Here is a 14,026-nt window from a genome sequence, read left to right as displayed (position 1 = left end):
TTAAAGCTGCATGCAAATTAGCCTATAAGTGTATTGGGGGCGTGTCATTACACTCAACCCGCCTCCAGTGCACTTCCAGATTAATTTGCATGTGGCTTCAAAGCTTGATTTCTCAGCACTGGTACATCGGATTACTACAAGAGAAGTGTCATTTTTATTCTTGTTAAAGGACCTATATGATCATCCCAATAGTTTGATTGTGTAAATTTAATACTCTCATTCTACACAATCCTTTCTTTTAATGTTTTGTTCTATGTATAAATGTCCGGATTGCAGAAGTCCCACAATTTCAGTCTACCTGCATGGGCCACACCAGACGTGCTGGAAACTTTGGAAGAGATCACCGCTTTTGATATTAAAGCCCATATGGCCCTGCATAAACCCACCGAGAAAGCCAGGCTCACCGGAGGTAGGGGCCCTTTAATACATTAAATTCCATAATCAATCAATGACTCTTTACTGACTCCTAGTGGTTATCTAGTATATTATGCTAATGGTAATCTGTCAGTTGATTGTCTAGTATAGTCATGGCGAACCTTTTACAGGCCGAGTGCCCAAACTGTAGCCCTAAACCCATTTTTTTTTCCGAAGTGCCAACCAATCCTGTTATGTAAATAATTGATTGTAACCTTACCTTTGCAGTCTTCTCTCCAGCAGGGGGCATCACGCTCATGCTTACCACACATTGAAGCTGAGCCCCTGCCCTTTCCAGACACAGCAGTTGGATTGATCTTTCTGGAAAAAATTGCAGCATATTAGACAGAGATTTCACCCTGTAATCCACATCTACATTGCAAAGTCGGAACATCCTGAAATCCCATAAACACGTACGAGTTGCTCCCCTCCCCTTCATTGTGTAGTTATGTCCCCCTTCCTGGTAAACATGTCCCCCATCCTGATATATATTTCCTACATTCTGGTATATTTGTCCCCATCATGGCGCCATTCCTGGTAAATGTCCTCAATTCTGGTAAATGTACCCCATCCTGGTAAATTTACCCCATCCTGGTAAATGTATCCCATCAATGTAAATGTATCCCATCCTGGCATGTTCCCCCATCCTGATAAAGGTCACCCTTCCTGCTAAATGTTCCTCATCCTGGCATTTTTCCCTCATCCTTTCATGTTTCCCCCCCATCCTTTCATGTTTCCCCCCCATCCTGGTAAATGTATCCCCCCATCCTGGTAAATGTACCCCTTCCTGCTAAATGTACCCCATCCTGGCATGTTTCCCCCCATCCTTGCATGTTTCCCCCATCCTTGCAGTCATGTTTCCCCCCATCCTTGCAGTCATGTTTCCCCCATCCTTGCAGTCATGTTGCCCCCCATCCTTGTAGTCATGTTGCCCCCCATCCTTGCAGTCATGTTTCCCCCCCATCCTTGCAGTCATGTTTACCCCCCATCCTTGCAGTCATGTTTCCCCCCCATCCTTGCAGTCATGTTTCCCTCAATCCTTGCAGCCATGTTTCCCCCTATCCTTGCATGTTTTCCCCCATCCTTGCAGTCATGTTTCCCCCCATCCTTGCAGCCATGTTTCCCCCCTCCTTGCATGTTTCCCCCATCCTTGCAGTCATGTTTCCCCCCATCCTTGCACCCATGTTTCCCCCATCCTTGCAGCCATGTTTCCCCCATCCTTGCAGCCATGTTTCCCTCCATCTTTGCACGTTTCCCCATCTTTGCACATTTCCTCCATCCTTGCAGCCCTGTTTGCCCCGTGCTCTGTATGCCCCGTGCTCTCCATGTTTGCCCCGTGCTCTCCATGTATGCCCCGTGCTCTCCATGTATGCCCCGTGCTCTGTATGTTTGCCCTGTGCTCTGTATGTTTGCCCCGAGCTCTGTATGTCTGCCCGTGCTCTGTATGTATGCCCCGTGCTCTGTATGTTTGCCCCGTGCTCTGTATGTTTGCCCCGTGCTCTGTATGTATGCCCCGTGCTCTGTATGTATGCCCCGTGCTCTGTATGTTTGCCCTGTGCTCTGTACGTATGCCCCGTGCTCTGTATGTTTGCCCCGTGCTCTGTACGTTTGCCCCGTGCTCTGTATGTATGCCCCGTGCTCTGTATGTTTGCCCCGTGCTCTTTATGTATGCCCCGTGCTCTGTATGTTTGCCCCGTGCTCTGTATGTTTGCCCCGTGCTCTGTATGTTTGCTCCGTGCTCTGTATGTTTGCCCCGTGCTCTGTATGTATGCCCCGTGCTCTGTATATATGCCTTGTGCTCTACATGCCCCGTGCTCTGTATATATGCCCTGTGCTCTACATGCCCCGTGCTCTGTATATATGCCCTGTGCTCTACATGCCCCGTGCTCTGTATATATGCCCTGTGCTCTACATGCCCCGTGCTCTGTATGTATGCCCCGTGCTCTGTATGTTTGCCCCGTGCTCTGTATGTTTGCCCCGTGCTCTGTATGTATGCCCCGTGCTCTGTATGTTTGCCCCGTGCTCTGTATGTATGCCCAGTGCTCTGTATGTTTGCCCCGTGCTCTGTATGTTTGCCCCGTGCTCTGTATGTATGCCCAGTGCTCTGTATGTATGCCCAGTGCTCTGTTTGTTTGCCCCGTGCTCTGTATGTATGCCCAGTGCTCTCTATCTATGCCCCGTGTTCTGTATGTTTGCCCCGTGCTCTCCATGTTTGCCCCGTGTTCTCCATGTTTGCCCCATGCTCTCCATGCCCCGTGCTGGCACTGTTCCCCACAACTTGGCACAGCCGCACACAGCTTTTAAAAATAATTAAAAAAAAACTTACCTTCCAGCACTCGCTCTTCCACTGCACGCCGCTGGGTCCTTCAGTTCCCGCACGGCCACAAGACGCCGGCGCCGCCTACTGACGCTCCTCCGTCTCCTAGTCAACAGGCCTGCAGTCTGGGAGAGGAGGAGTGTCAGAGCGAAAAGAAATGTCTCCTCTGCTAAACACCACTTTGAGCTGCTGGCGCGATCACACCAGCAGATCAAAGTGGCTCACAGTGTGGTGACAGCGCGCGTGCCAGCAAAAAGGGCTCTGCGTGCCCAGTCTGGCACGCGTGCCATAGGTTCGCCATCAGTGGTCTAGTAAAATACTAATGTTATCTTTAATTAGAGTTTAAGCAGACCTTTCAGGATCAGTAAGTTTTATTGCTCTACCTTATCCTGTTATCTTATTGTAAGCTCTGTAAAAGTGTGAGGAAGTAACTAGTCAAGCATAAATACAAACTGCATATGGCACTTAAGCTATGTGCGCATGCTGCGTTTTTTTTTTGACGCTGCGATTTTGGACGCTAAAAACGCACAAAAATGCATAAAAACGCACCCACGGCAAAAACGCGCAAGAAACGCACCGATAAAAACGCATGAGTTTTTACCGCGTTTTGGTGCGTTTTTGATCTTTGCGTTTTTCTGCATTTTTCCAATGCATTGTATGGGGGGAAAACGCAGGAAAGAATTGACATGTCCATTTTTTTTTTCAGCTAAAAAACGCAGCTTAAAAAAAAATTGTGTGCGGACAGCAAAAATGAAAACTGGGGAAGCAAAGTCATGCAGTTTTGAGCCCAAAAAATGCACCCGAAAAACGCCGCAAAAAATGCAATGTGCGCACATAGCCTTAAAAGGGATTCTGTCAGCTGATTTTCGGTACAATACTAATGTTATCATTAAATAAGGCTTAAGGAGACCTTTCAGGATCAGTAACTTTTATTGCTGTCCCTTTTTCCTGTTATCTTGTTGTAAGCTCCTTAGAATTCAGTGTGACTAGTAAATAGTCAAACATATGTAAATACAAACTGTATATTCACTGATCCCCACTCAGATCTCTCAGTGCAGGAATCAGTGATACCCATACTCCCTCCCACCTCTCAGCAGTGATAGTGTATGCACTAGGGAACAGTGAATATGCAAATTGTATTTACTACATACACTGGATTAGTGTGCACAATAGACTGAATTCTATGGAGCTTACAGCAAGATAACAGGATAAGGTAGAGCAATAACACTTACTGATCCTGAAAGGTCTCCTTAAGCCTTATTTAAAGATAACATTAGTATTGTACCGAAAATCAGCTGACAGATTCCCTTTAATACATTCAGTTTCAATCAATCAAAGACTCTTTACTGACCCCTAGTGGTTATCTATTGTGTTTTGCTTACTAATAGTAATAGTCATAAATAATGAATCAGTCTTCAGGTCCCGAGACATAATAATCTATAGCTGACGTCTTAGTGAGTCACAGTATAATGTAGAATAGTATCCACCAGTTGCAGCACTACAAATCCCAGCATTCTCAGCCAGATTATGTTCATATTGTTTTGCTACCGTTAAGCACTTGTCCATTATGAAAGTGTTATCGTCCAAGACTGCACTTGACATCTCCTTCCCGTCTCCTCAGAAGCTCAGGATGGTGATCTGTCCTGTCCTCCTTACTTTACACTGCAGCGTGTGTGTAAGCAAAAACATCACAAGTCACCGTACAGTCTGGTGACAAACTACAGCGCCAGAAAAGGGTCATAGATTCTGCAATTAAATATCAATTTCTCAAAGTTCAGTTCTGATTTGGAAATGTAATCTTTTTTTTTTAGGGATTCTTGTGGATGCCATACTTCGGAATTTCACAGAAGCCATTAAGAAAGCTTCACCGCTAAAAATGGTGATGTACTCAGCGGTAAGAATACAATATAAATGTGAGATTGGGTATTACACCGCTTCTCCTTAGGGTCCTTGCCCCACATACACATAAGACGGTAACTGCAAAGAAGAAAGCTGTTATTTGTGTGGTCTACTATAATCAGTGTTGTAATTAGACGTCAATGCAGCCTGGTGCAAAATTTGGACCTGGGCCCCTACCCCCCTCTGCATGTTGGTTAGATGTATGTATGTGTATGTATACATTTAGCATTCTACATCATACATACAAGTTGCCCTAGCCAACATAATGTTGTAATGTACCCCATCTTGGACTCCTTCCTGATATATAAATAAATATATATATACTAGCTGTACTACCCGGCTTCGCCCGGGTTAATAACTGCTGTTAACAAAATAGAACGTATTAACAAAAATGTATTCTGCACACAAACACCACACAACAAATAGATAGAAATGTAATTATGAAGAAAAAACAAAAAGCAGCACCAAATGTGCACTACAGCACTAAACATTCCAAACTGTACTTATTTTAAAAATTTTGAGATTTTTGTCAAAAAATTGCAATTTCTTGAGCTGCTTCGCCACGTCACGGCAAATCTCATTTGAAGCAGTCCTACACTAAAATATTTTTATAAAATGTGCCATACGGCCTCACATATGAATAGTAGAACTGCTCTTAGCAGCACTCACCTGGTCTATTTCAATCCCGTACCCATGACTGAGTCATGGCTGTGGGCGGGACAGGTCCAAGCAAATGCTGCATGAAGTAAATAGCCTGTGGACAAGGCCTGATGACAATGTGAACAGTCACCAACCGCCAAAATCCAGACAGATGGAATACATCCCAAATTGGGGTGCAAAGCAAGGTGGAGGTCAACCACCGACCAATTCAATGAAGAAAAAACAAAAAGCAGCACCAAATGTGCACTACAGCACTAAACATTCCAAACTGTACTTATTTTAAAAATTTTTTTTTTTTTTTTTGCTTGGACCTGTCCCGCCCACAGCCATGACTCAGTCATGGGTACGGGATTGAAATAGACCAGGTGAGTGCTGCTAAGAGCAGTTCTACTATTCATATGTGAGGCCGTATGGCACATTTTATAAAAATATTTTAGTGTAGGACTGCTTCAAATGAGATTTGCCGTGACGTGGCGAGGCAGCTCAAGAAATTGCAATTTTTTGCCAAAAATCTCAAAATTTTTAAAATAAGTACAGTTTGGAATGTTTAGTGCTGTAGTGCACATTTGGTGCTGCTTTTTTGTTTTTTCTTCATAGAAATGTAATTATGTCTGTCTCCCCCTCTGTATATATATCTCTCTGTCTCTCTCTCTCTCTCTGTCTGTCTCTTTCCCTGTCTGCCTCTGTCTCTTTCTCCGTCTGTCTCAATCTCTTTCCCTTTCTGTCTATCTATCTCTTTCCCTGTCTGTCTATCTATCTATCTCTGTCACTTTCCCTGTCTGTCCCTTTCCCTCTCGATCCCTGTCTGTCGCTTTCCCTGTCTCTTTCCCGGTGTCTGTCTCTTTACCTGTCTCTTTCCCTGTCTGTCTGTTTCCCTGTGTCTGTCTCTTTACCTGTCTGTGTCTGTCTCTTAACCTCTCTCTCTTTCCTTCTCTTTCCCTGTCAGTCTGTCTCTTTGTGTCTGTCTCTTACCCTGTCTATGTCTGTTTCTTACCCTGTCTGTGGCTGCCTCTTTCCCTGTCTGTGTCTGTCTCCGTCCCTGGCTGCATTGTGACACGCACACATTCCATTTAAGGGCGTGGCCGCACAATCTTCTGAAGTTCTGGCTGCACTGTGCCTCCCAGCTCCATTCGCTTTAATGGAGGCAGTTTTTTTGGCGAATAACTGTAAAGCGCGGGGGTTAAAATTTCCCCTCAAAACATAGCCTATGACGCTCTCGGGGTCCAGACGTGTGAGTGTGCAAAATTTTGTGGCTGTAGCTGCGACGGTGCAGATGCCAATCCCGGACATACACACATACACACACACACACACACACACACACACACACACACACACACACACACACACACACACACACACACTCAGCTTTATATATTAGATTCCATCCTGGGCTCCTTCCTGGTAAATGTTAATATTTCCACCATCCAAGTATATTTGCCCCCCATCCTGGTATATACGCCCCCTCCTGGGTATATATGTTCCCTTCCTGGTACATACGGTCACCCTCCTTGTATATACTATCCCCCTCCTGGGCCCATCATGGTATATATGTCCCCCCATATTGATATATATATATATATATATCCCCTTTCTGGTATATACTATCACCCTCCTGGGCCCCTCTCTGTATATACTGTCCCCCTTTTGATATATATGTTTCCTCCCTGATATATATGTACCCTCCTTGTAAATATGCCTCCGTTCTAACGCCAAAAAAACCAAAAACATTGTACTCACCCTCTCTGCCTCCCACGGCATACTTCTGTGTAGCAAGTGCACAGTGGCCACCAGGTTTCATTTTTCATTGGCACCCGTGCTATTGCAACACATCACGTCACTGTCATGTGGCGCTGTCAGTCACTAGGACGCCAATAAATGCTGCTGGTCACTGCTTGGCTGGCAGTGTGTATCGCAGTGCAGGGACCCGACAAGTCTCTGAACCGCGATACATTTCAGCTCTCGGATGCACATCCAGCTGAAGCAGGGGCTGGGGTCGGCGGGCTCCCTGCTCCCCCAGGCTCGGTCGCAGTCACGATCCCCTGAACAAAGACGCATTGTACACACCTTGGTGAGCTTTTGCATACTAACACAAGGACCTTTATTTTAAGCACGATAGCACCATCCTAGCATTGCAAGGAGCACTGGGCGTTTATAATGGAATCCATCCCCCGTATGCAGCATGTCACATCTTTGAATTTTACAAGGAAAGCGATGGGTAAGTTTCAAAATATTTCCATTTTTTTGGGTACCTAGTCACAAACTGCAATACAGACCTACATGTGCACAAAAGTATATCAGAGCACAGGAATAATGCACACAGTGCTGTCACAGTACAGGGATAATACACACAGTGATGTCACAGTACAGGGATAATGCACACAGGGATGTCACAGTACATAGATAATACACACAGTGATGTCACATCACAGGGATAATGCACACAGCGATGTCACAGTACAGGGATAATGCACACAGGGATGTCACAGTACAGGGATAATACACACACAGTAATGTGACAGTACAGGGATAATACACACACAGTAATGTCACAGTACAGGGATAATACACACAGTGATGTCACAGTGCAGGGATTATACACACAGTGATGTCACAGTACAGGGATAATACACACAGTGATGTCACAGTACAGGGATAACACACACAGTGATGTCGCAGTACAGGGATAACACACACAGTGATGTCACAGTACAGGGATAATACACACAGTGATGTCGCAGTACAGGGATAATACACACAGTGATGTCACAGTGCAGGGATAATACACACAGTGATGTCACAGTGCAGGGATAATACACACAGTGATGTCACAGTGCAGGGATTATACACACAGTGATGTCACAGTACAGGGATAATACACACAGTGATGTCACAGTACAGGGATAACACACACAGTGATGTCGCAGTACAGGGATAATACACACAGTGATGTCACAGTACAGGGATAATACACACAGTGATGTCGCAGTACAGGGATAATACACACAGTGATGTCGCAGTACAGGGATAATACACACAGTGATGTCGCAGTACAGGGATAATACACACAGTGATGTCACAGTACAGGGATAATACACACAGTGATGTCGCAGTACAGGGATAACACACACAGTGATGTCGCAGTACAGAGATAATACCCACAGTGATGTCACAGTATAGGGATAACACACACACAGTGATGTCACAGTACAGAGATAATACACACAGTGATGTCACCGTACAGCGATAATACATACAGTGATGTCACAGTACAGGGATAACACACAGTGATGTCACAGTACAGGGATAATACACACAGTGATGTCACAGTACAAGGATAATGCACACAGTGATGTCACTGTACAGGGATAACACACACAGTGATGTCACAGTACAGGGATAATACACACAGTGATGTCACAGTACAGGGATAATACACACAGTGATGTCACAGTACAGGGATAATACACACAGTGATGTCGCAGTACAGGGATAACACACACAGTGATGTCGCAGTACAGAGATAATACCCACAGTGATGTCACAGTATAGGGATAACACACACACAGTGATGTCACAGTACAGAGATAATACACACAGTGATGTCACAGTACAGCGATAATACATACAGTGATGTCACAGTACAGGGATAATACACACAGTGATGTCGCAGTACAGGGATAATACACACAGTGATGTCGCAGTACAGGGATAATACACACAGTGATGTCGCAGTACAGGGATAATACACACAGTGATGTCACAGTACAGGGATAATACACACAGTGATGTCGCAGTACAGGGATAACACACACAGTGATGTCGCAGTACAGAGTTAATACCCACAGTGATGTCACAGTATAGGGATAACACACACACAGTGATGTTACAGTACAGAGATAATACACACAGTGATGTCACCGTACAGCGATAATACATACAGTGATGTCACAGTACAGGGATAACACACAGTGATGTCACAGTACAGGGATAATACACACAGTGATGTCACAGTACAGGGATAATACACACAGTGATGTCACAGTACAGAGATAATACACACAGTGATGTCACCGTACAGCGATAATACATACAGTGATGTCACAGTACAGGGATAACACACAGTGATGTCACAGTACAGGGATAATACACACAGTGATGTCACAGTACAAGGATAATGCACACAGTGATGTCACTGTACAGGGATAACACACACAGTGATGTCACAGTACAGGGATAACACACAGTGATGTCACAGTACAGGGATAATACACACAGTGATGTCACAGTACAGGGATAATACACACAGTGATGTCACAGTACAGGGATAATGCACACAGGGATGTCACAGTACATTGATAACACACACAGTGATGTCACAGTACAGGGATAATACACACAGCGATGTCACAGTACAGGGGTAATGCGCACAGTGATGTCACAGTATTGCTTTAGTGTTATGAAAGAGATAACACACTGCTAATATAGGAATAATGCACATAGTGATGTCACATTAGGCTTCACTTTTATTTTCATTCTTCTGTTCCAATACACAACACTAGGAGAGTTTGCACAGTACAGGAGCAATGCACACTATGTTTATCAAATTAGTTAAAAACTGAAATGTACACATTTGGTCAGCTTCATTGTAGCCTAACCATGGAAGGTGGGTTAGAATCCAACGTGTTCCCTATGTGGTGTATGATGTAAAGACTGGCGCTTTTTTCCTCCTAGCACCTACAGTGTGGGAATGTTCTATCGGAACGAGTCACGTCGGGAGCCGTATGACTTGGTATTGCCTGGATGTACATCTCCTTGCCCACTGCGACTCTTCTCTCAAATTTTGGCACCAATTATCCCCCAAGACTGGTGGAAGGAATGCCGGATTCAGCAAAAACAGCAAAAATCAGGTAACACCGAACTGAGTGGAGCTACAAGTTAAAAAATATGCCATCGAAAGGTCCCATGAGCCCAGTAACTGGAAGCCTCTTACTATACTTTGAGTAAATCGACTTTAAAGCAGTGTGTATATACAGTGTGTCCACCGCCAATAACTTGAGAACGGCGGCAGCTATAGGCATAGAAGTGGTATCTAGGTATAGTAAAGTAGCCATGTGCTACGCAATGAAACCACCTATAGCGCCACCTGGTGGAAAACAATGGAGTTAGCATTTTTATCTCGAAAATGGAACGAGATAGAGAAAAAAAGTGAATTAAAAAATTGTAGGGCATCATCAATTCAATACGAATCGACACCTTGCATACAGAAATGTTATGATATGAAACCCCTGACCCCCCCAAAACACTGAATGCTGGTCACGCATATGGCGCTCATTTAACTGTGATGCTCAAAGTGGCCCCCATCAGCTGCAATGCACATCTGGACTCTGCACAGCATACTGTATCTCGCTGCACGTTGTGCAATATGGTAGGTGACACGTTTGCACAAGCATCTGTGATACGTCGTCGTAGGTCCTGCAATGTTGGTGGAGGGGTCGCATACACCTGCTGTTTGATGTGACCTCACAGAAAGAAGTCCAATGGGGTCAGGTCAGGTGAGCGTGGAGGCCACTCCACACAGCCACCATACCCAATGACTTGTAGGAAGGTCTCCATGAGGTATCACTTCACGTCCGCAGCCTTGCGAGTTTTACACGTTCTAATCATAGCATTTCTGTATGCAAGGTGTCGATTCGTATTGAATTGATGATGCCCTACAACTTTGAAATTCACTTTTTTTCTCTATCTCATTCCGTTTTCGAGATGAAAATGCTAACTCCGTTGTTTTCCACCAGGTGGCGCTATTGGTGGTTTCATTGCGTAGCGCATGGATACTTTACTATACCTAGACACCACTTCTATGCCTATAGCTGCAGCCGTTCTCAAGTTAATCCCGGTAGACAGGATATGGGTGGACCCACTGCATAGGAGAAAACCCAGATAACATTCAGTTTATACATTTCCAGGGTAAATAACTGAGGAAGTAATACTCCAGAATTGTAACTTGATGGATGATATAATGCAGCATGTTCCCAGCAGGCTAGGCGCTACAAAGCAACATCTGTGCCACTTACTTCTGAGCTCCGATTTAGCTGTAAATAGCCAAGCTGTATGTCTCGTATAGGTTTCATTGAAGCCTATGGCAAATGTGTCGTTTGCGACAAGCATCAAATATTCCAACACGTTTGCAAATGTAGCAGCTTGAAACGCAAAACCATAGAAAATCAGTACATGTTGCAAAGTATCATGTGACATAGCCCAAAACATTGCACACAACATTAAAGCCCATGACATTAGTATGTTCAATAGTTCTGGGCAAGAAAAAAATGACAATTTTTCTTCTCTTTGCAGATGGAACCGTTTTAGCGTTATCGATTGTAGTGGGAATTCTTTCCCTCGCAGTTGCGGCTGGTCTTTTTTGGATTTGGAAATCTCACCCAGGACAATCCCATCCATTGTTTCTCTAATACAGATGCCTAAATCGCAGTCATAATACAGCACAATTGCAATTTTCATGTGTTCGGTGTGTTTTTAATTTGTGGACTTTGGTTATTCCCTCCAATAACCAGGAAGAATGCAATAAGGAGTCTTAGGCCGGCTTCTCACTTGCGAGTTTCTCGCAGTAGAGCAATGTGAGAAAATCTCGCATTGGAATCGGACACATGTTAGTGAATGATTCAGCTCTCATCTGCGATTTTTTTCTCAGTCCAAATTGGACTGAGAAAAAAATCGCAGCATGCTGCTTTTTTGCGAGTTTCTACTGCGAGTCTCTCCAATGCAAGTCTATGGGAGCGTGTAAAAAAATCGGATGTCACGGGACGGCCCTCACACCATCCTAGTGACATCCGATTTTCTAAATACATTTCTCGCATGTTTCCTAAAACACTGGAAACGAGCGATGTCTCCCAATGTCTGTCAAGATTCTCTGTCAGTCGGTCTCTCCCTCACTCTCTATTCTCTCTCTGACGGTCTGTCACTATCTCTGTCCCTCTCTCTCTGTCCATGTCGGTCTATCCCTCTCCCCCCTCTCTCATACTCTCCGATCCCCGGCGCCGCACTGCACGGCGTTCACACTGCTCCGGCGGCTTCTCTATTGAAAAAGCCGGCAGCTCATTAATCAATCTCGTATTCACTGCTTTACCCGCCCACCGGCACCTATGATTGGTTGCGGTCAGACACGCCCCCACTCTGAGTGACAGCTGTCTCACTGCAACCAATCACAGCAGCTGGTGGGCGGGTCTATACTGTGCAGTAAAATAAATAAATAATTAAAAAAAATGGCGTGCGGTCCCCCCAATTTTAATACCAGCCAGATAAAGCCATATCGCTGAAGGCTGGTATTCTCAGGATGAGGAGCTCCACGTTATGGGGAGCCCCCCCAGCCTAACAATATCAGCCAGCAGCCGCCCAGAATTGCCGCATACAATAGATGCGACAGTTCTGGGACTGTACCCATCTCTTCCCGATTTGCCCTGGTGCGTTGGCAATCGGGGTAATAAGGAGTTAATGGTAGCAACCCATAGCTGCCACTAAATCCTAGATTAATCATTGCAGGCGTCTATGAGACACCCCCAGTGATTAACCTGTAAATTAAAGTTAATAAACACACACAGTGAAAAAATCCTTTATTTGAAATAATAAACAATAACAAAGACCCTCGTTCACCACTTTATTAAGTACGCAAAAAACCCATCCTTGTCCGACGTAATCCACGGAGGTCCCTCGAGGCTCTCAGCTCTGCTACATGAAGGTGACAGGAGCTGCAGAAGACACCGCCGCTCATGACATCTCCACGCAGCGACTGAGGTGAGTATCGCGATCAGCTGAGCTGTCACTCAGGTTACTCACGGCCACCGCTGGATCCTCCAACAGTGACAGCAAGTCGCCCGAGTGACAGCGATGAAGTCACAGGTGAGTTGCGGTCACGGGGGGATGATCCAGCTGGCCGCGGGTAACCTGAGTGATGGCAGCGCTAATCGCGCTGCTCAATTCAGTCACTCAGGGGATTAGCGGTCACCGGTGAGTGCTTCACCGGTGACCGCTAATCAGGACGCGACACAGACAGAGCCGCGGCATGACAATGAAGTCGGGTGAAGTTCACCCGAGTTCATTCTGATCGTGCGGCTCTTTCTGTGTCTGCTGTCATCTGCCATTCAGCTCTGCTACATGGCTGTCTGTGGCTGCTGTCAGCGGCCATGTAGCAGAGCTGAATGGCAGATGACAGCTGCTGAGAAAAAAAAGGAACAGACACGGATCACACACGCACTGCAATCATGAGAAAAATTAGGATTTTTGTGTACTCACCGTAAAATCTCTTTCTCTGAGTCTTCATTGGGGGACACAGGACCATGGGTTATGCTGCTGTCACTAGGAGGCTGACACTAAGTAAACATAAAAAAGTTAGCTCCTCCCTAGCAGTATACACCCCGAGCCGGAGGCGGGCTCAGATCAGTTGGTGCACAAGCAGTAGGAGGAGTACCAGAATCACCATACATAAAAACAAGTTGTAACTAAAACAATGCAGCCGTGCAAACAAGAGGTCTATGAACATAAGACCGCTGAAAAATAGCAGGCAAATGCAATTGAACAACCAAAAAACCAAGCAGGGTGGGTGCTGTGTCCCCCAATGAAGACTCAGAGAAAGAGATTTTACGGTGAGTACACAAAAATCCTACTTTCTCTATCGTTTCATTGGGGGACACAGGACCATGGGACGTCCAAAAGCAGTCCCTGGGT

General features: G+C 45.3%; 1 protein-coding gene across 3 annotated transcripts in view; it reads left to right on the top strand.

Moving 5' to 3' along the window:
- LOC142256742 (testicular acid phosphatase homolog) overlaps positions 1-11,785 on the top strand; it is a 108,368-nt gene extending 96,583 nt beyond the window's left edge. For all 3 annotated transcript variants that reach the window (XM_075328603.1, XM_075328602.1, XM_075328604.1), the window contains 5 exons: positions 277-409; positions 4,543-4,625; positions 7,402-7,508; positions 10,025-10,200; positions 11,642-11,785. In XM_075328603.1, coding sequence (XP_075184718.1) covers positions 277-409; positions 4,543-4,625; positions 7,402-7,508; positions 10,025-10,200; positions 11,642-11,757 — 615 coding nt within the window. In that variant the 3' untranslated portion in view covers positions 11,758-11,785. The remainder of the gene's footprint in view (positions 1-276; positions 410-4,542; positions 4,626-7,401; positions 7,509-10,024; positions 10,201-11,641) is intronic.
- Positions 11,786-14,026: the final 2,241 nt, after the last annotated feature.

The sequence above is a fragment of the Anomaloglossus baeobatrachus genome, chromosome 11, assembly GCF_048569485.1.
Source record: "Anomaloglossus baeobatrachus isolate aAnoBae1 chromosome 11, aAnoBae1.hap1, whole genome shotgun sequence".
NCBI lineage: Eukaryota > Metazoa > Chordata > Amphibia > Anura > Aromobatidae > Anomaloglossus > Anomaloglossus baeobatrachus.
The sequence above is the reverse complement of the archived record's forward strand: the minus strand, read 5'-3'. Positions and strand labels throughout refer to the sequence as shown.